This window comes from Hemiscyllium ocellatum, chromosome 11 (genome assembly GCF_020745735.1).
Source record: "Hemiscyllium ocellatum isolate sHemOce1 chromosome 11, sHemOce1.pat.X.cur, whole genome shotgun sequence".
Classification (NCBI taxonomy): domain Eukaryota; kingdom Metazoa; phylum Chordata; class Chondrichthyes; order Orectolobiformes; family Hemiscylliidae; genus Hemiscyllium; species Hemiscyllium ocellatum.
This window is the reverse complement of record NC_083411.1, coordinates 71925508-71947714: the sequence shown is the minus strand read 5'-3', so window position 1 is coordinate 71947714 and position 22207 is coordinate 71925508. Positions and strand designations below refer to the sequence as shown.

Sequence of the window (22207 nt, the reverse complement as noted above, 5' to 3'; positions counted from 1 at the left end):
ACTTTTCACATATCTTGCTTTTTTTTCTTTAAGAGCTGTCTTATGAGGAAAGTTTGAAAAGGCTAGGTTTGTATCCATTGCAGTTTAGAAAAGGAAGAGGCAACTTGATTGAAACATGGAAGATTCTGAAGGATCTTGATAAGAAAGATGTGGAATGGATGTTTGCTGTTGTTGGAGAATTTAGGACTAGTAGTCACTATTTAAAAATAAGGGATCACCCATTGAATAGTGATGTGGAAAAATTATTTCTCACAGAGGGTTGTGAGTCTTTAGAACTCTTTCCCTGAAAAGGTGGTGGATGCAGAATATGTCAATATTTTAAAGTTCAAAGATGGATCAATTCTTGGTAAACAATGGAGAGAAAGGTTATCAGGATAGGTAGGAATATGGATTTGTGGTTGCAATCAGATCAACCATGTTTTTGTAGAATAGCAAAGCAGGCTCAAGGAGCTGAATGCCTACTACTGCTACTTGTTCACAAGGTGACATGTTTGTATGTCGTTCACAGCTTTTTGTTTGCTTTCTGAAGCTCCTGTGAATCACCTTTGAGTATTTCGTTATCTTAAAGCTGCTATGTAAAGACAATTTCTTGTTGGTGTGAAAGTAGGTTGGATCGAGGTTGTCAGTTGTACTCAAGCTGACAGTTGAATTGTGGGGATTGTTTAGACAGAATGAGGTTCAGGATAATTTTTTTTCTTCTGCCAGTATGAGTAAAACGATCTTTTATTCTGTACATAATTAGAATGGATCATGGAGAGGGCAAGCAATCTGCCCTTGACTGATGAAGGGTTCCGGTCCCGAAACGTCGATTTTCCTGCTCCTCGGATGCTGCCTGACCTGCTGTAATTTTTCAGCAACACACTCTCAAGTCTGCCCTTCACCCAGATCAAGATCCGAAATAGATCAGAAATATGGTGGATCAAGATTCCATCATAAATTCACGCAGTCACCCTATCCTGTTCATCTTTCATCTCCAACCCTGCAGAAATTAAAGATGATCCGGTCCTAAGGATAATTAAACATGATGTTGTATACAAAATAATTCAAGTGACCTGTGGTTTTAACAGATAGTCAATGTTTGCATGTGTGAAAACAACAAATGCTGGACACCGACTAATCCCGAATGAGCCCTTCTTAAGTTGCTTTGTGCACAAATGCCCAATTAATTTTGTGGGCAGCACGGTGGCTCAGTGGTTAACACTGCTGCCTCTTGGCACCAGGGACCCGAGTTCGATTCCACTCTCGGGCAACTGCCTGTGTGGAGTTTGCACATTCTCCCAGTGTCTGCGTGGGTTTCCTCTGGGTGCTCCAGTTTCCTCCCATGCTAAATTGCCCATAGTGTTAAGTGCATTAGGCAAGGGTGAATATAGGGTCGGGGTGGGTTACTCTTTGGAGTGTCGGTGTGGACTTGTTGGGCCGAAGTGCTTGTTTACATACACCAGGGAATCTAATCTAATCTAAGCAATTAACTGAGCAAAGAAAATAAACAAGGGTGACATGATTTTAATCAGTGAAAGATCCTAATCTCTACAGTTAATCACTTTGTGCAAACCATGGAACATACTCGTTTTTGAAGTTTTGTTTCTAATCATTAATGCTGATCCATTCCTACAGCTTTGCAAATTTCACCAGTGTCCTGTCAATCTCAGACAGAGTTTTGTATCCTGCAATGGAAAAAAAAGTTGAAAGTGACTTAAGGTCAAGCTGTACATTGCAGACATCAATATATTTTGACAATATCTTGATCTTGTAAAGTGAGTGCTTTTAGATATCGTACCAGATAGAGCTATTGCTGTATGAAGCTCGCTTTTTAATATTTGAAGCACACGTTTAACTCCTTCTTCACCCTGTTGTGAAAATGCAAGAAATTATTAGCTTTTACTGTAGCCTGTCATTTGTTGAACAGTCTGTCTTCAGGCTGAACCAGAATTGCAGACAACTGCAACTGAGTATGAGAAAGATATCTCTCCTCCTAATAGTTTTTAAATAAAATATATTGAATTGAAAATGGAAACTTTATATGTGCTTTAACAAGTGTTGTAATATTATATTCCATTTTATGAAGCTTTTGTTTCTGCTTTTAAGAAATGATTTGTTTTAAGAAATACTAATTTCTTAAGTTAGCTTGGAGGACCTGCTATTTAAGCGGTCAAGGTGAATTAATGTACACAGTTGAAAATGAAGGTCACTAAAATAATGGATCAGTATTTGTATTTCAAGGATATTCATCCACCTGCTCCCAGTTCTCCAGCGATTTCATAATTTCAGCAAAACTATTGCCATCCTCCTGTCACCACAGCCCACAGTGGAATAGATGGAAAATTAAATAGAAGAAGGAAAAATATCATAGTCCTTTACAGAAATGTTATCTTCAGTGGTCAGTATGCATCAGGTGAAACAATTGTTGGTTGCAACGTGATCTCCTTCTCTATTTTCAAAGACCCAGGACACATGTAATAGAATAACAAGCAGAGCGCAGACCTCCATTTGCCTATTCCTGATCATATTTTAAGATGTAGCCCTCAATTTCCCAATCTCAGAAGGATGAAAGGCTGAGTTAATCAAGTTTGGAACCAAATCAAAGGCCCCATGCCCTCTCAGCAGACTAGGCTTTGCATCTTGTCATAACTCTGACAGGACATCTGTGGTTTTGCTTTATTGGATCACTAACTTGTTGCGACACATCTCAGTGTAAAGGTAAAAGATAATAAGGGAATTACACACTGAATGAAAATATAAAAGAACACTTTCTTAGAAACCACAAGGGATTTCTGGGCACAGGAGCACTGTCAATATGATAATGAGAATTGAATTGCTAACTATGGATCAAAAAATAGATTAGCTTATTAAAAATCAGCATAAGTTTTATCAGTAAGAAAAGCTCATTTGCTATATAACATGTTAAGGAACTAGTGGATGTTATGTAACATAATAAAAATAAATATACTTCCTGCATTATCAATTCTTGTCTCTCATGACTATCTTTCTTAACCATATAAATGCATATCTGCAAAGCTGTTATTAAATAATCAATGATAGTGGATCGTATTCTGATCAGGTAGTTCGTGAATGATCTGTACAATGAGTCAAAGGTTACGTTTTTCTCAGATAAAGCAAAATTGATAGGGCTGATAGGGCACCCAGCTCCTGCTGGGTAGCAGGCCAAAGTGCCCTGAAGCTAATGGCCAATGCAGCTACTAGGTGTAAGGACTGGTTTATGATGGAGTACTACTGTGGCTATCAAACCAACATTACACGCTGCGAGAATAACACCTGTGCTCAGGAGAAGAGCAATATTGATCCTTTCATTTTTATTGTTTGAAAGAGCACCTTTGGCGAAGTGTGCCAAAATACTCATTCAATCCAGAAGATACAACATGTTCATTATGCCTAGTTTGTCTCAAATGGTGGCATTTAAATTGATGATTGTCAGAATTTTCAATAATGCTGACAAATTAAGAAATGACTTGCTCCACAACGGCTTCTTCCAAAAGCTCCAACACTCACTGAAGTTGAAGTTTGTGCAAGATACATGTTCTAGTTGTTATCTGATAGTCTGAAACTAGTCTCATGGAACGTTGAATGGGACAATTAATCTTTAATGTACATTTATTGGTATAACTCATCATGGTAAAATAGGATGTTAATTTTAGATTACATAGGAAATAGCAGTGGCCATTCAAGCCTGGTTCAACAATCAAACAGATTATGGCTGATCATCTACCTCTATGACTGTTTTCCTCTATCCCCATATCGCTAATGGTCATTACAACTTCATTTGTTTTTGAAATGCTGATGCTGGAAACAGTGCAAGCCAGTAATAATTTTGTGCAATTCGATAAGGTCACCTCTCATGCTTTGCAACTCTGGAGAGTACAGGCTGAGATTTCTTCATCTCTTCTCACATGGTAGTCCCACTATCTCATGGATTAATCTGGTGAACCTCTGTTGCACTCTCTCTTAATAGCAAGTATATCCGTACTTGGATAAGAGACCAAAACTATGCATAATACTCAGCTACAGCTTTACTAAGGCTCTATGCAATTACAAGAAGACATCCATTCCTGTCCTGAAATCTCCATGTAAAGAAACTCAAACTTTTCTAATTGCTTGATGCATCTGCATGCTAGCTTTTAGTGAGTCATGAACAAGGACACCCAGGTCCCATTGGACAACAACATTTTCTAATCTCTCACCATTTAAGAAATATTCTGCCTTCACGCCTATTCATGTTTCTTCCATGTGCCACATTCTTGCCCATTCACTTGGCCTGTTCAAATCTCCTTGAAGTCTGTTCTCATAATGTAAATGAATAGCTGTCAGCATTTTCTGCTGAAAGTTATATGTTATGAAGATGTAGGTATACTGTACCTTTAAGAGAGTTAAAAGCAACAGAACTACCTGACAGCACCAAGTGTTCTGAAAAAAGATATATTGTAAACTTTTGGTCAAGCAGTTAGGGTAGCTAGTTGCCTGGAGACAAAAACAGATTTGAATTAGGCCAATCAGTTTATTAAAAGCCAATGACACAATCGGATGCTTTTAGGGGGAGGAGGGGGCGGGAATTGCACAGTTGAGAGGAGAACTGCCACGCCACCAGCATGTAGAGATTGCCTGAAAAAATAGCTCTCTTAAAGGTACCTTTATCGATCAGTCACCTCTGATGCAGAATCCCCAAGAAGAAGAAAAGAAGACAGGAATACAGAGAAGAATCAAAAGCTGCCTGGTTTTGAGGTAAGAAGTTTTGTTTTATAAATCTTAATCAGGATTTTTATCGGACCAGAATTGTAGAGGGAAAAGTAAAAGATAGGTTTGAGGAAGGAGTTGTAAATAGTTGTTAGTTAATTATTCTCTGTTATGCTTTAGGAAAGTTAATTTTTACTTTAAGTAATTCTTAGCCTCTCGAATTTTCACATATTACTGCATGGGGATAAATCATTACTGTGTTGCTGGTTTAAATTAAGCAGGAGGGTTTACCCGTGTCGTAATATATAACACTGCATTGTTTCACAATATCAGTTCATAAGTATTTCCTTTATTCCCTTAAAATTTGGTCATGAAGTGCATGATTGATTAATGGACTCTGCAGCTTGTTAAGTATTTATACGCAGCCACCTTAAATTACCAATATTGAGACTCAGCACGGCAGCAAATCACCTTTGAACAGCACCTTCCAACTGCGTGACTATAAACAAGAACAACATGGGCCGTAGATGCATGGGGTCAACATCAACTACAAGCTACTCCAGGACTTGGAATAATATCACTTTCCTCACTGTTGTTGGATCAAAATCCTGGATCTCCCTCCCTAACAGAGGTGTACGTAAACCTCAAGGATTGCAGCAGTTTAAGAAAGCTATTTACCACCACCTTCTGAGGACAATTAGGGATAGGCCAGCATTTATTGCTTATCAGTGAAACTCATATCCCATGAATGAATTTAGAAATGCTTCAGTCTCTAAAATCAATATAGCATCTGCGTCATTCTCAGTTTAGATTTTTACAACCATTATATTGTGTTAGTATCTCTTATGAATACAATAATAATATTATAATTGTTCAAATTGACTGATGGACAAGATTGAAACTGAAGTATATTAAATTATTAGTTATTCTATAAATATTCAGCAATGATGTATGTGTTTGCTTATTAAATTTACACTTATGCAAATTAATTCTGCTTCCTAATGGTCAGCTGAAATTTGGAAGGTTCATGGTGTTGCTGAAAAGAATTATGACAATACAAATTTGTTTCAACTTGACTGGATTGTAATTCATTTCTGAATCATTGAGTGAATGTAGATGTAAATTTCTCTTTTCAAAACAATGCACAGGAGATGAGCAGAATCTTTATAAAGTACAAGATTCCAAGTGAAACCAAACTGCCAAAATGAAAACAAAAATGTATCAAATAACTATTTATTGTTATGAATTCGTGGCCCATAATTCACAAAAGAGCTTTAATAGAAGACAATCAACTTCAGAGAGAAATTCCAAACTGTATCACCCAGAATACAAAGGCCATTCAATCCCTTCAAATCTGTTTCCCTGTTCAGTGAGGTCATGGTTAATCTGTAAGTTAATTTCATTTGCACACCTTGTATCTATATCCCTTAATATTCCTGTAAAAAGCTATTAATTTTGCATTATAAATTATTAATTGAGCTAGAAACTACTGTATTTTTTGTTGGACACAGCACCACTCAGCATCCTTTCCAAGACAATGTGTTTACAAACCTCTCTCCTGAATAGTTCAGCTCTGCCTTAAAACCCTCCACTACTGGGCAAGTTACTCGTGATCTACCCCATCAATTACTTTGAAAACCAGAATATCTCAAATAAATCACCCTCTCTTTTCCATAGAATAGTTATTTATGCAATTTCTGCTTGTTCTGTCCATAATGTTCAGGTTACATTCTAATGAGTCTGCAGACAGTGATATTTGGGAATAATAGCAAGACCACAAAGTCAGAGCTTATATCATAAGTGGTAGAAGATATGCTAGCCTGCCATTGGTACTGCCATCAGGCAACCTGACAACAGTATTTGTGCTATCTTTTGTTGAATTCTAAATTGTACCTCCTGGATTTCTGGTCATAATTGCACTAGATTTTGATAATGTAATCCACATCCCCTCCATCTCGATCTAGCTGAATCTATGGATTCCAATTGCAGCTAATTCAGAGGAGTTAAATAGGTTTAGTGATGTTGATATAAAGAGGAATTTGTTGTACATATATTTTAATGAGAAATTCTTAATTAACCTTGTGAGAGTTTACTTATAACACCCAACATCCTGTTATATTAGAGTCATAGAGATGTCCAGCATGGAAACAGACCCTTCAGTCCAACCCGTCCATGCCAATCAGATATCCCAACCCAACCTAGTCCCACCTGCCAGCACCCGGCCCATATCCCTCCAAACCCTTCCTATTCATATACCTATTCAAATGCCTCTTAAATGTTGCAATTGTACCAGCCTCCACCACTTCCTCTGGCAGCTCACTCTATACCTGTACCACCCTCTATGGGTAAAAGTTGCCCCTTAGGTCTCTTTTATATCTTTCCTCTCTCACCCTAAACCTATGCCCTCCAGTTCAGGACTCCCCTACCCCAGGGAAAAGACTTTGCCTATTTACTCTATCCATGCCACTCATAATTTTGTAAACCTCTATAAGGTCACCCCTCAGCCTCCAACTGATTGACTTTGTATGAAATTACTTGATTGTGTTATTTTACAGGCATTACATTCAAGATGCTTATTGGTAAATGGCAGTAGCATCTGGCTTCTTTACTATTTCCATGCAGCAACACCTAACTGGGATGCAGGACTTGGGTTGACTGCCTATAGTTATTTTCTAAGTGAATACCTGGTTTCATCTGGCTCACTGCCCACTTCTTCTGTTTACACTGCTTCTGTTACAATTGAGCACAAAACGTTAACAAAGGGTGTGTGTGTGTGTTTGCAGAGGCAAAAACTAAGTAACCCATTAAGGAGCTTGTAGAAGCATTATCTCTCAATAAGTAACATTAAAAGTGAGAATTACAGAAAAAAACCACATTGAAGATAATTTACCTTGTAGCTTAATCCCCAAATCACTGGTCGGCCGATGAAAGCACACTTGGCACCAAGCGCTAAAGCTTTCAGGACATCAGTTCCTCTTCGAATTCCACCATCCACATAAACTTCAACACGGTTCCTCACGGCTTCAACAATCTCTGGCAGCACTTCAATCTGCAATGGTGCAGTACACCTACTTGAGTGTCAAATCAACACTTCTGCAAGCACGTTACTAATAACAAGGAACAAAGAGTATCATGTGTTATTTCAAATTTTCAGGTGCCATAATGACTACCTCACTAAGTGGGCATTTAATTTTCAATGCCAGTTAAAAAATGTTGAGGCTGGAGATCTTTTTTTTAAATGAAACCCTTTCTTTTAAGCAGAAAAAGATTTTGAAATGTAACATTTCTGGTACCAGCTAAAACAAAAATGTCATACAACACCTGACAATACATGCAACAAACACGCAACTATGAGGGACAGGAGTGAAAAGAACTGAAAATTTAGTTTGACTTATTTGGGTAATTGAAAAACACTTTATTCATGATATTTTGCACTTTTTACTATGATCTCTGCCCAGCTAGAGACAGCTCTTGATCTCTTTTGAAAGAATAAAAGTTAACCTGCTGAATAGTTTTTAAAAAATCATTTGAAGGTTGGATATTTGTGTAGACTTAACCTGGGAATTAATATGAGTGCATTGTTTCAACACATTTTGTCAATATTTATTGCTCATTCTAATTGCTCTCCAAAAGGTGCAGGTGAAATGCCTCTGAACTGGTGAAGTCCATGTGATATGGATGCTGTCCGAGAGGGTGTTCTAGACATTTAGCCCAGCAAAAATAGAGAATCATAGGCTCCCCACAGTTTGGAAGTAGATCATTCAGTCCATGAATCCTCAACGCCTCTCCAAAGAGCATCTCACCCAGACAAATCCCTTACCCTATCCCTATATTTACCACAGCTAATCCCCCTAGCCTGCACATCCTAGAAACTACAGACAATTTAGCATGGCCAGTCTACCTAACCTGCACATCTTTGGATTGTGGGAGGAAATCAGAGCACCCAGAGGGAACTCTTTTAGACATTGGGAGAACGTGCGGACTCCACACAGAGTCGCCCGAAGCTAGAATCAACCCTGGGTACCTGATGCTGTGAGGCAGCAGTGCTAACTACTGAGCCATGATAAATGGCAATATATTTCTGACTCAGGATAGTGTGTCGTCTTGGATGAGGAGATAAACTTTCTTTTTCCGAAGCTTCCCTCTTTGCTACTTTAGTTGAAAAATTAACTCAGTTTATTAATTTTAGGTTTTGGGTTTTAATATGGTCATTCCATGGGTCAAGGCATCATTGCCTGTTTTCCCTAATCTGGGTGATGTATAGTTAGAAGGAAATAAGCAGATTCTTAAAGTAGTTTGTGTCTAAACTTACAGTTGCCGAAACTCCATCAAGCTGTCTTCCTCCATGATTGGACACAATGATTCCTTGGACACCGTGCCTAACCGCAAGCTCAGCATCCTCTTTTGTCAGGATGCCCTTCAGAATGATTGGGAGATCAGTCTGAGATCGTAGCCATTGGATATCTGACCAGGTTATTGCTGGATCCAAGACGTCGTTGTACAGAGGAAGATTGTTGTTACGATCTTGGTCGTTCTGTATCACAAAATGATGTGAGGAATGCATTACTTAATTATGGAAATAAATTGGTTATTTCTGATATTCTGTGAAAGTATCAGCACAAAAATATTGTGGTCAGAAATTTACATTGATTATGGGTAGTTATTTTAAAAATCTAAATTATAATTATCTGCACATATTTATGCAGGTTATTGATGCCAATAACCAAACCATTGGACCAATATATCAATTAAATTCATTTCAACGTTAGCTTTTTTGCAAATACTGCAGTTGCTCAAGTTTCTTAGGGAATGGTTACCTATGACTCTGATGCCCAGACATTTTTATTATTTTCAAATGCTACACCACACGTGAAGAAATTCAAACCAGATTCCTCATGTCTTGAAGCATGACACTGGCTCCAAAGCTAATCTACAGGTACTGCATTGTACCACTTAAAAAATTGAAATACATGTTTGACATCTTAAAAAGAGAGTTATTTTTCATTTGGATATTATTGTCTAAAATTAAATATTCTTCTTTCAGATAGAGCTAATAAATACACTGCATGATCTACCAAACTATCCTCCTCTCTCGCCCTCAGATACTCTTTAAAGAGGAAATATTTTTCATTAAATCTCACCAACAATTAATGCACATACATTAATTCCTTTCATATCACCTTTACACAATAATTTGTCTATTTTGCAATGGGTTATGATCTGCTAAGTAAAGCTAGGAGACACCGTTCCAAAATAAGAGGTCTCCTTTTTAAAGAGGAGGTGAGGAGATTTTTATTTTTCTCAATCTGTGGAACTCTCTTCCTCAGAAAGGGGTGATGCCTGATCCATCTTCAAATGCTCACTAATTGGAGGCTGGCAGCTACTAGGTAAACAAGCAGGTAGAACACAACAAGCCAGGCAGCATCAGGAGGTGGAGAAGTCGACATTTCAGGTGTAACCCTTCTTCAGGACTTCAGATTGCCGTTACTGGCTATGGACAATCCCTGGATCAAAGTAAGTGGGGCATCCTCAAGTGGGTCTGGTAAGCAGGTGGGAAGGAGGAAGTTGTTGTAAATGCTAAGGTACTACTTTCCCCCAGCCTTTCCTTGGCACTGCAAGGACTTCAAAATATTAGGCACAGAATACCCAAGGAGAAGGGGGAAAAAAAACCCTCCAGGCTGTAGACATCAGCCAGGAGTTATCTAGCAGCTTGTTCAGTGATAAGCTCCTTATGTGGACAACTAAGGGTTTAAATTGGCATCTGGACAGGACACTATTCTCAAGTCTTTTGGCCCCCCAGACCTATTTCCAGAGTTGGATGATGGTGAGGGTGTTGTTCAGAAAGGCAATGGGCTCTCCACACTGAAGCTATTTCCACTTTCATGTCCCTATCCCACCATATTTGGAATCAAACCCTAAGCTGAGGTATCAATGGTGGTGACAATACAAGAAAATTATGTTGGTGGATGGGAATCATCAGGTGAAATTGAAGGAAGACTTTGACAAAGAATGAATCAGTGACTGACTTTGGTGAGAAGTACACTGACAGTTGGTAGCGACATCAGCAGTCATTGGCCATTCTTCAGCCTTCTGAAAACCTCAGTGGTCCACAGAGGCGTGTGCTGAGAGTTGTGGAAAAATCAAATTTTGGAAAAACTGAACCCAGCATTGGGTTAGCTTGCCAAAAAGCAGAAGAATCAAGTGTGGATGTTTCTGAATGCAGTGGGGTCCTTTGTAAATGCCAGGGGGTAACTGAGATCTCCGCAGATTTTGAAGCTATCCTAACAGAATTTGGTGCATACATGAACCTGCTGCTCCAAATAGCAAAGCCAGTTGTTGTGAATGTGATGAATGAAAAGACGGGCTCATTTATGACTGAATTGTGATTGGAGTGCAAATGGAAATGCTGTCACATATTTTGCAGAGAAAAGACACAACACTCGAGCAAATAGATCAATTTGCAGACTGAACTGAGGACTCAAAAATGGGCCAGTATCCATGGAGAGGCCAAGACTTTGAATGAGTCAGTTAGATGGGTAAAACCAATGTCTGACTCACTCAAAATTTTGCCAACTGTAGTAAAACTGGAACCATTATGGAGCCAGAAAGTAGCATCGAACAAGAGAGTGCTGAGTAGGGAGCACAGGAGTGTTTCTACTTCAGATAGACAAATCCTTCAAAGAATTCTACAAATTGAAACACGTAAGAGAAGAACTCAAGAAAATGTCTTTTAAAACCAGAAAGTTCAGGTAATTGGAAATGAAGAAACATAGAAGAATACAAATTTCTTCGATGAAATGACAAATCAAGAACAAAGATTTTGATCAGTTAATTCATATGCTAAAATACTAAATAGAGAGTTTAAACTTAACATTGGTACAGGTGGTATCATCTTGGTTGACCATTTGAAATGGGTTAAACCACTATTACAAATCCAGCCATGTAGAATTATATTTCAAGGCCCAGGTGACACAAAGTTCTCACATAAAAAGGTCCAAACATTTAACCACAAAGGGCTGTCTACATTTTTTCCAATCTTTACCCAGCAGAATCACACATGCACAACTCAGATACTCACATCAAGAGGCCAACACAAGGTCCTTTTCCTCGACTTCCTCACAATCTTTGAACCCACGTCCAATAAAAATTATCTGACATCTGTACCTAGAACCTGGTTCCATCTCCAAGTGCATTCAGACCCTGGGAGCACCCATCACATTATGAAATTGTGTCAGAGCCCAAGCAGTAGTCCCAGTGCTCCCAGATGCCTAGGCTGACTGCAGTGTGGTAATGTCAATATCTTTTGACTATTTTCCTGTTCATTTAAAGCCCTTTGGCTAACTGTGAACATTATCTCAGGAAATTGGCTGAGCCGCTGACTCTCATGAGTGAATTTTTAAAATGTCATTCTTGGGATGAGGGCATTGTTGCAAATATTGGCTCTAATTGGCCATCTTATTTGCCCTGAGAATACCGCCTTGGATGCAGTTTGGTAAATTAAGCATTTGGTAGCCTACATTAAAGGTGTCAACTGCCTTGGCATATGCATAGACCAGACTGGATAAGGACAGCAAATTTTCTTTCCAAAGGACATTAGTGAATCATTATAACAATCTGACAACTTCACAGACACTTTTAATGAAACCAATTACTTTTAAGAAACTGAAACAACTACTATCACTTTATGTATTCAGAACAGCTATCCAGTGTTTCATCTATGGAATATCATCATTGTTGTATCACTTGCCTTAAATATTTCAAAGTTCTTCAATTTTAAATGGTCAGGTATCTTGAAGTCATTCACTGTGTCTTTTCTTCTCTTGCCAATGTAAGGCGCGTCAACTGTCACCACAAGAGCCTTGTATCCCAGGCTCTTGATCCGTTGCACTAGCCTCTCAGTAACATCACGCCTTTTGAAAACATAGAGCTGAAACCAGCAGCAGCCTGAGGAGACTGCGACAATATCCTCCGGGGAGCACGTTGCGTATGTACTGGCAATATAACATGTCTTCATGGCATCGGCAGCTGTAAGGAATAGTTCCATTTTAACTTCAACATTGGCAGAAATGGCAAGGGTCTGATTTTAACTCATTGCTGTGGCACAGGCAAGATGTTAAAATAGTAGACTGGGCCCCAATGTTGGAGAATGATCAGAGAATCCTATGCCTGCTAGGACCTGTGCATTTGTCTCCTGCAACTTCAAATTGGATGTGCACTTGTCTTAAAATTGGACTCAGTCAGATTGGTGTGAGAAAAGAATTGCCAAGTCTCCTGGTTCAATTTAAAGACCAAACCTCCTCCCTTCTGCCCACACCATGCCCTCTCCTTACATGATTCCATCCCTAGCTAGGAACATATCAAATTGACACCAAAGTCAGAAAGGTGAAACTGTGCTAGAAGACCATCTCTATTCTGCTTGAATGGAGCAGGCCTGAGGAGGCAGTATGGTTTAGGTCTACTACTCATACTTCAGATGTTCTATTGACACCAACTATAACAAGCAATGCATTATATTTTCCGGGAATTACAAAGGGAAATATCAAGAGACTGAACACTATAGTTTCATCAGCAACTGAAGGTTGCTGTGTTGCATATTATCTCACATGCAGTAGATACTCATATTTTGTTATAGCATTGAATAGACCAGCAAAAAAAGACACAGGTCATTATTGTTTTCAGCATGGGACAGGAGCAAGCACTTGAATTTATGTAGTGGCCTTTTATATCCGAACAAATCCAAAAGTGCTTTCCAACCAATTGTACACCTCTTGGAAAATTGTACTGACAGTCCTTCTACTGCAGTAATAGGGGGCATAGCCTGAAAACTGTCCTGAAATCCAGGCAAAAGCTGAACTGTGAATATTCTGTTCCTTTTCTTTCTACTGAAACTGTAAATAAAGCCCAGCCGCGAAAATGCTGATAATAAGAATAAGAATTCCTGTCCCCGCATGTATTATTTCCAATCTTTAACAGGCATGTTTCTGGTTGCCTTGGGCTTCATATGTGCATGACTCCATTATAAATAGTCTTTGGTATCCTAGCTGCCTCACCCAGAGTAGGCAGAGCAGTCCAGACCAGAGCAAATCTGTTGTGGAAACCCAGCAGAGGTAAGAATCAAACCTTTGGATATGGTCTCAGGACTGCTCTGTGGGTGAAGGGTTAGACACCCTTAGGGGTATCAGATGCCCTTGCAGGGAGGGGTCGGGTGCCTTTGAAGGGTGGAAATAAACAGGAAGGTGCATAATAGTAGATTGAACCATTGGTAATGTCAGAACTGTAAAAGAATGGTCCATGCATTCAAAGAACTTCAAATGCAAATGTTTGTTTTCATCAGGCAATTATTTGAAAGATTTTCAATGTTTTTTTTAATCAATAAGATTTTTTTAAACCAATAACATCATTGCCCATGTTTGATACCAGATATGCAGGCCAAAGGTTGGGGATGGTGGGGGGGTTGTGTGGTTGGTGTGGGGAATGTGGAGGGCTTAGGTTGGTATAAGCTAGCAATAAATTGTCATTGGAGGCTACTCAGACGAAGGGCAATGGGCACAGGATCACATGTTCGTGGGGTATATGAGAACTTTTAGGGTGGTTGTGCAGAGGAACATGGGGTGGTCTGAGGGTAAGAGGAGCCATGAGGGTAGTAAGGTGCACAGGGTAGAATGGAGGATATAAGACATTGAGAGATAGCATGGATATGGGGGTGGGTTGTGAGGGTGAGAGCTGGAGGACGCTATAAGTGTACTTCTTTATTTACTTTGAACTGCAGTACAGTCCCAGTGCCACCTTGTATTCAAGGCTGTATCCAAAGCCTCCACTCTTGCTTAGAGGTCACTTGGCTCACCTCCCAAGGAACCCTGCAGATTCAATCTTCTGGTGCACTTTCATCCCCACACTGAATTGGACATGTGGCACAAGAGAATGTTATAGCTTTGCTCTCCAGACCCAGCAAAGAAAAGTAGGGCACCAATACAAAAAGGACTGCTATTTTATCAAGTCACCTCTGATAACCAAAAAAGAAACACAGTTGATGTAGTGGCTCAGTGGTTAGCACTGCTGCTTCAGAGTGCCAGAGACTCAATTTTGATTCTAGCATTGGGTGACTGTCTGTGGGTGCTCCAATTTCCTCCCAAAGTCTAAAGATGTGCTAGTTAGGAGGATTGGCCATGTGAAGTTGCCTATAGTATCCACGGATGTGCAGGCTAAGTGCAGGATTACAGGGATGCAATTGGTCTGGGTCGGCTGCTCTTCAGAGTGGTGGTGTGAACTCAATGGGCTGAATGGTCTGCTTCTACACTGTAGGCATTCTAAGCTAAATTCTGTCTTCTCCAATAAGATTCCAGGGTTTTTAGCTCAAGATTTCAGTATGATATTGGATTTTTGTCTATTCTGAAATAAAATTCAAAAATATCTTTATTTTTCCCTGAACTACAGCTCATGGACTTTGTATCATATGACAGGAAATTTCTTTAGCAATCAGGTTCAAGTGTTTTTTTTTCAAGGTTAAAATGTGTTGTCAATTGATGTGAAAAATTGTTTCATGGAAAAATACAGTATTCTGCATTATGTATTATGAAGCTAGAGCACACCAACTTCAAAGGAATGGTATTATAAACATGTGAATCAGGTTAGACATTAAAAACCAAAATAGATCCAGTAACATAAGGCTATTTGATGAGATGGTTTTAAAGTAGTGTGCCTAAGGTGTGCTTTGATGACAGGAAACTGGACAAATCTATAAAACAGAAACAAAAAAAAATGGTTGGAAATAGGTAGACACTTATGCAAAACCACTGGAATTAAGAACATGGAAGGATGACCACCCATTTTAGTTAGACTGGAATGCCCTTTACCTCTGATTGTTTTTACATGTTCACCTCTTCACAAGTTAAGATATTTTCTATGGTTTCGATATAAGGGATCAGATTTCTGCTTTGCACATTAAGACAGATATTCAGTGATAGAGCCAAAGATGTAAATTTGTCAATTCGTCAGACATGCTTGTAGACTGCTGAAGACTGAGTGTAACAATGCTTTGGGATTGCTAAAAAGTCACTTCACACAAAATCCAGAAATATGACTGTGCTAGCTTTGGTTCAGTGATACACTTCTGCTTCTGAATCAGAACTGAGTTCAAGTCTTACTTAAGAGGCACAAAATGTAAATTAATATTGCAGTGCAGTACTGAAAGAGTGCAGCACTGTCAAATGAGACATTCTCTCAGGTGGTAAGAGCAGATGAGTTATTTCTAAAGTTGCAGTCAATTATTATTCATTTCAATGAATACCGGAGATAGATTATCTGGTCGTTATGACTCGTTATAGGAGTTTGCGATGTGCAAATTGGCTGCACTACATAAATTACAATAGCAACTACATTTCAGGAGTACTGTATTTAAATAGCTTGAAAATGTCTTGATATGTCTCAGGGTTGGGAAGCCCTCTCATCAAGTTTGAAATCTGAAGTGGAAAGTATGCAAGTACCAGAGAGGGAACATAATTACCAACTTGCCAACACTTACCTTTGGCAATACAGATTTCCCCATCAGGCCAGGCCATACTGGGAATGCCAGTTGGAGCAATCCCTACAGGAAAGCTAATCCCAGTGCCCTGAATAGTGGTTCTCATGTCTATTGCTGAAACATCTCTTAGGACTCGAGGGCGTAGTTGTATCCTGCACAAAAAAACAAATGAAAGAAATCCAAAAGATACCATGCATCTAATATGAATGAAAATAAGAGAAGAATCACTTGATAATTTTAAAGAAATTAACAAAGATCATTGTCAGAAATTCAATTTGGTATGGCACAGCAGATGATTATGACTGAGTACAGAACATATAGAGTCAGGGAACAGGTAAAAGTGGACAGTAAACCAGCTGTGAGGTTTGCCATGAGGGAAACCTGATGATGCTGTCTCCATGCGTGTGCTATCCTTGTCCTGCTGGGTGTAGAGCTCTTAAATTTAAAAGGCATAATCAAAGAAGCCTTCGCTATGTGCTGCTGTCCACCTTGAAGCAATGATTGGAAGGGATGGATGCTAAGAGTGGTAACTAAAGGTCTGATCACATTTTCTAGTTTGTCCTTGGGATCATCCATCTTGAAACTAAGAGGAGTAAAATGAAAGACTCACTCTCCTCTTAGCTGCCTGTTGGATATTCAGTTTCAAGGGGAGCTTCTGCACCATTAGTTCCCTGCAGACAAATTCCCTCTCTAACAGTGAGGCACTTGGTGAAATTTTGCAACGTACAACAATGTTCAGTTGCAAAATGAAGTAACGGTAGGTTTCTCTTCAGTTTCCTCGGCCCATATTTAAGCAACATCCAGCAAGAATAAAAATCAACTCGTGGTCTTAATCTCATTGTTGTTCCTGGGACATTTCAATTATAAAATAGTTGTATTGTTTCCTACATTACAGCAGTGGCTATAATTCAAATGGCCATAAAGTGCTGCACCAGATTCTTAGGTCTTAAAATGCTCTGCCAGTCATTTACACAGGTTCAAGGCAAGAAGGGGAAAGGTTGGGGGAGAAGTGTAGGGAAAATTTTTCACACAGTGGGTGATGGGTGGCTGGAATACAATGCCACTAGAGGTGGTGGAAGCAGACATGTTAGCAACGTTTAAGGCATACCTTGATCGACACATGAAAGAGAGGCAAACAGAAGGATAGAAACTGCACCTGGTCAGTAAATAGTGGGTCTAAATAAGGATGAGGAATCACCACAGGCTTGGTGGGCCGAAAGGTCTGTTTCTTGCTGTATTGAATTCTATTGTGTTATATTGCTGACCTCTCCATCACTCACAGTCTTACTGAAGGCCCCTGGATAAAGAACACTGCCATGTCCACCTGACAACACACCTATCCACAAATACTCCCATTTACTCAGGATTCCAAAGAAGAAAGAAAGACTTATAGAGTACCTTTCATGATCACTGAATGTTTCAAAGTGTTCTCACAACTAATAAAGTGTTTTTGAAGTATGGTCAATGCCACAATGCATCAAATGTGACTCGATTTGTGAATAGCAATGCTGAGTTTTTGTCATGTTGCTGGAGGGTTACACATTGACCACAATACTGGGATAACTCAGCTGCCCTTCTTGACAGTAGGACAAAATCTCTTATGTTCATTCTGAAAGGGCAGACATGGCCCCAGATTAACAACCAGGTAGCATTTGAGTTAGTGCAGCACTGGAATGTCAGCCTAGATAGTCGTTCTCAAGACCTGGAGTGGAACATGAACATACAACCGAAAACAGAAACGCTGGAGAAATCTGGCTTCAGTACTTTCAACTTATTTTCACCTACTTATCATCCCCATTATCAGCTTCTCATTCTCCCTGCCTTCCTATTATCTATCTATTTGTCTAACTGTCTTTGTCTTTCTCTCTTTCTCTGGACTTCATCTCCAACTATCCACTCACTCCCACTGCCACTACTCTCCCTACCATCTCTACCCATCTTCAGCATATATACCACCATTTCCTAGCTACTATTAGTCTGAAGATGGACTCAACATGTTGACTCCTTTTCCTCTCCACAGATGTTGCCAGACCTGCTGAGTTTCTCCACCAATTTCTGCTTTTGTTTCAGATTTCTGGCATTCATAATTCTATGTTTTATTGTAAGAATGGATAATTGCTAGCTCAGAGGCAAGAGATCAAAAATTGAAGCCGGGGTGACAGTGTGAGGCATACAGATTACACCACACAGGAGGTGTGTGAAGCAAGATCAACATTATTTGAAGTTAGAGAGTCCATTTCTCAGTTTAATAACAATAGGAAGGAAGCTGTTGATGCGTGTGTTCTGTATCTTCTGCCTAATGGAGGAGGTTGTAGAATGGCATTACCGGAGTGGGAGTGGTCTTTGATGATGTTGGCAGCCTTCCTGTGGCGATGAGAAGTTGGCTTCAGTGATGGGTTGGACTGCGCACACAACCTTCTGGAGTTTCTTATGGTCCTAGGCAGCGCAATTGCTGTACCAGGCCATTATTGACCTGGATAGTATGCTTTCTGTGGTGCTTCTGTAGAAGCTGGTGAGGGTCGTTATGAACATGCCAAATTTCATAAGCCGCCTGAGGAAGGAGAGGTTTTGCTGTGCTGTTTTGACCGTCGCATCTACGTGGGATGCCAGGACAGGTTATTGTTTATTGTCACTCCTCGAAACTTGACCATCTCAACCCTCGCCATTGATGTAGATGGGAGTGCGTTCTCCTCCTTTCTTACTGAAGTCAATAATCAGTTCTTTTGTTTTGCTGACACTGAGAGACAGGTTGTTATCATTGCACCTGGTCACCAAGCTCTCTGTCTCCTTTCCGTATTGTGACTTGTCATTGTTAGATATCTGTCTTATCACCATGTTGTCATCAGCAAACTTGTAAATGGTGTTCATTCAGAATTTGGCTACACAGTTGTGGCTGTACACGGAGTACAGTAGGGGGCTGAGAATGCATCCTTGGGGAGGGGAGGCTCCAGTGTTGAGGGTTATTGTGGAGGAGGTGCAGTTGTCCATCTTCACTGATTGTAGTCTATGGGTCAGCAAACTGAGGATCCAGTTGTACAGGGTGGAGCTGAGACCTAGGTCACGGAGCTTTAGATCAGTCTGGAGGGGATAATGGTGTTGAAGGTGGAGTTGTAGTTGATGAGCAGGAGTTTGACATAGGTGTCCTTGATGTTCCAGGGACGAGTGCAGGGTGAGGGAAATTGTATCCACTGTGGAATTGTTACACCAGTGGGCCAATTGTAGGGAACGAAGCAGACTGGGAGACTGGAGTTGATGTGGGCCATGACCAGCCCCTCGAAGCACTTCATTACAATGAAGGTCAGAGCCACTAGGTGGTAGTCATTAAGGCATGTTGTATGTGCTTTCTTAGGTATGAGGATGATGGTGGCCTTCTTGAAGCAGTTAGGGACTTCACCTGTTAGGAAGGTGTGGTTGAAGATGTCAGTGAATGTCTCCGCCAGCTGGTCTGCACAGAGTCTAAGTGCACAGCTGGGGACACTGTCCAGGCCTGTCATTTTCCTTGTGTTGATTCTCAGGAAGTCCGAACTGCATTGGTGATGGAGGGGACCAGTGTGTCTGGGGCTGTTGGGACAAGTGACATGACACCACTGGCATTCTGCTTGAACCGAGCATAGAAAACACTGAACACATCATGGAGGGATGCGTCTTTGTCTGCTATCTTGCCCTGCTTCATTTGTATCCCATTTTGTTGTTTAGGCCTCACCAAAGATGGCGAGTGTCCATGTGGTTGATTTGGGCCTCTAAATTGGTCTGGTACTGCCTCTTAGCACCCCTGATGGCTTTGCAGAGGTCATATGTGAAATTTCTATATAGGTCTGGGCCAAACAACTTGAATGCTGCATGTGTGATCTTCAGTAGGTAGTGAATTTCCAGGTTCATCCAAGGTTTCTGGTTGGGAAATACCCACAATGACTTCTTTGGCACACAGTCGTCCACACATTTGCTAAAGAAGTCCGTGGCAGTGGTGATGTACTTGTCTAAGGTTTCTGCTGAGTACTTGAATGTGGTCCAGTCCACTGATTCTAAGCAGTCCCAGAGATGCTCCTCCGCTACCTGGGACCAGCACTGTATTACTTTCTGTGAAGGATCCTCCTGTTTCAGCTTCTGCTTGTAAGCTGGGAGGAGGAACACGGCATTGTGATCTGATTTTCCAAAGTGCGAATGGAGGATGGAGCTGTAGGCATCTTTAATGGTTGTGTAGCAGTGGTCCAGGGTGTATAACATTAATTGCCTGATCTCATAGAATCCTTACAGCATGGAAGCTTGACATTCGGCCCATCAGGTCCACTCCTCCAAAGCACATCCCATCCAGACCCACCTCATCCCTGTAACCCGGCATTTACCATGGTTAACCCACCTCGTCTGCACATTCCTGGACACTGATACAGACAGTCGCCCAAGGCTGAAATTGAACCCAGGTCCCTGCAGCTGTAAAATAGCAGGGCTAACCACTGAACCACTGTGCCACCCTTAGGCAGTTTAGGCAGTTCCTTAAAGGCTGGTTATTTTCACGTTTAACTCAGTGTTTGTGGGTGGATTTTGATTGTTGACCAGTGCTGGAAAACAGGATTAAAATATTTAGGTGGGTGGAATGACACAGACTCAATAAGGCAAAGTCCCTTTTTCTGTGCAGTTGACCTCTATGACTGTACGAGTTAAGTCTCACTCTAAGTGCCAGTAAAATACAATAACGTAATGACACCAGTAGAAAGCTATTGGTTGTTTCTTTTTGAATTATAAGTAGAACTTAAAGTCCAAGGTTGGGTGTTGAATGAGAGTGGGAGTGGGCAGACAACAGCAATGTGGTCTCTCCCATGTACAGCTGAACTCCAGTCCCCAGATGGCAGGCGAATGAGGTTTGTTACTTGTCTGGATTTGGCTGTGACAGTCTGGAGATCATTTATCTGCAAGTTTCTGAAACGTAAACCAGACCCACACAAAAGCCAGCCCTTTACTAAGTCACATGTCTTCCATTTACTGCTCTGTAGCATGATGAGGAACCATGCATTATTAAGGTTTATGACTGTTTTTTTTGTTTAAATTGCAAAGCAAATGTCAGAACTGGAATCACAACACTCTTCTTAAGCACCATGTTCAAGGCCATATCTATTTTGCCTGAATTGGACTGGCTAATTGCTAATCTCAGTCAGGTAGCTTTAAATGCAACTTTAGTAGAATTCTGTTGTGTGTCTGCCCACAGAATACCCGGATAGTTTTCACCAAACCATCATGCAAATGACAGACTTGATAGGCGTTTTCTAGCTGACCTGAACCATTCATAGCTGCATCTGACAAATGGTTTAAAAAGAAGTTAAGCCATCTGAGGACAATGATACATCCTTAACTATATGTACAATACAAAGCAGAAAGCTGCTTATTATATCATCTTGTGGAACAATCCACTTCTCTTTAACTTTCCAAACATTAATTTCCTCATTTGTGTACATACACATAGCAGCTGCAGAAAATCACTAAATGTTCCCATAATAGAGGACACTTAATCCTGCAGGTTATGCGATAATTAAACTCTAACATTCTCAGTGAGATTGTCTCAAATTCCCTTAATGTGCTTATTACATAGCAGTTAAAAAAGAACATTTCATTTTTGAGTCTGAAAATTAAGTCAACAGGGATTAAAAGCTGTGAGCAGTCTAAGGTTAAATGTTCCCCAGAGCAATGTGCAATTCAATGGAAAACCTTCATTAGACAAGAGCAGTACATATCGCGCACCCCCTCATGTAATGTTCAGTGCTGTGTGTAAGAGATATAGTGTGAAATTTGCCTTCTTTTCACTCTAATAGAAAAAACATCTGATCAAGAGTCACTTAACAGAAGTATTAATTTTGAATTTCAGCTATTATCAGGATGGAAGAGGGTGATTTGCTAGACTAAAATCAGGTTTGTTGGTTTGTTACAAAAATCATAAATTACAAGGCTATAGCAATCTTGATGAGGAGTTGGCATACGCACATGTCATTTGGATCAGGAGTATTGACAGAT

The 22207-nt window shown here is 40.1% G+C and overlaps 1 protein-coding gene across 1 annotated transcript in view; it reads right to left on the bottom strand.

Annotated features, from left to right (window-relative positions):
• Positions 1 to 1608: 1608 nt before the first annotated feature.
• Positions 1609 to 22207, bottom strand: part of LOC132820456 (2-Hydroxyacid oxidase 2-like) — a 32832-nt gene continuing 12233 nt past the window's right edge. Inside the window, exons 2-7 of the mRNA XM_060832607.1 lie at positions 16208 to 16359; positions 12434 to 12711; positions 8999 to 9220; positions 7577 to 7735; positions 1778 to 1847; positions 1609 to 1664 (exon numbers count right to left, since the gene is read on the bottom strand). Of these exons, the coding sequence (XP_060688590.1) occupies positions 1609 to 1664; positions 1778 to 1847; positions 7577 to 7735; positions 8999 to 9220; positions 12434 to 12711; positions 16208 to 16359 (937 nt within the window). The remainder of the gene's footprint in view (positions 1665 to 1777; positions 1848 to 7576; positions 7736 to 8998; positions 9221 to 12433; positions 12712 to 16207; positions 16360 to 22207) is intronic.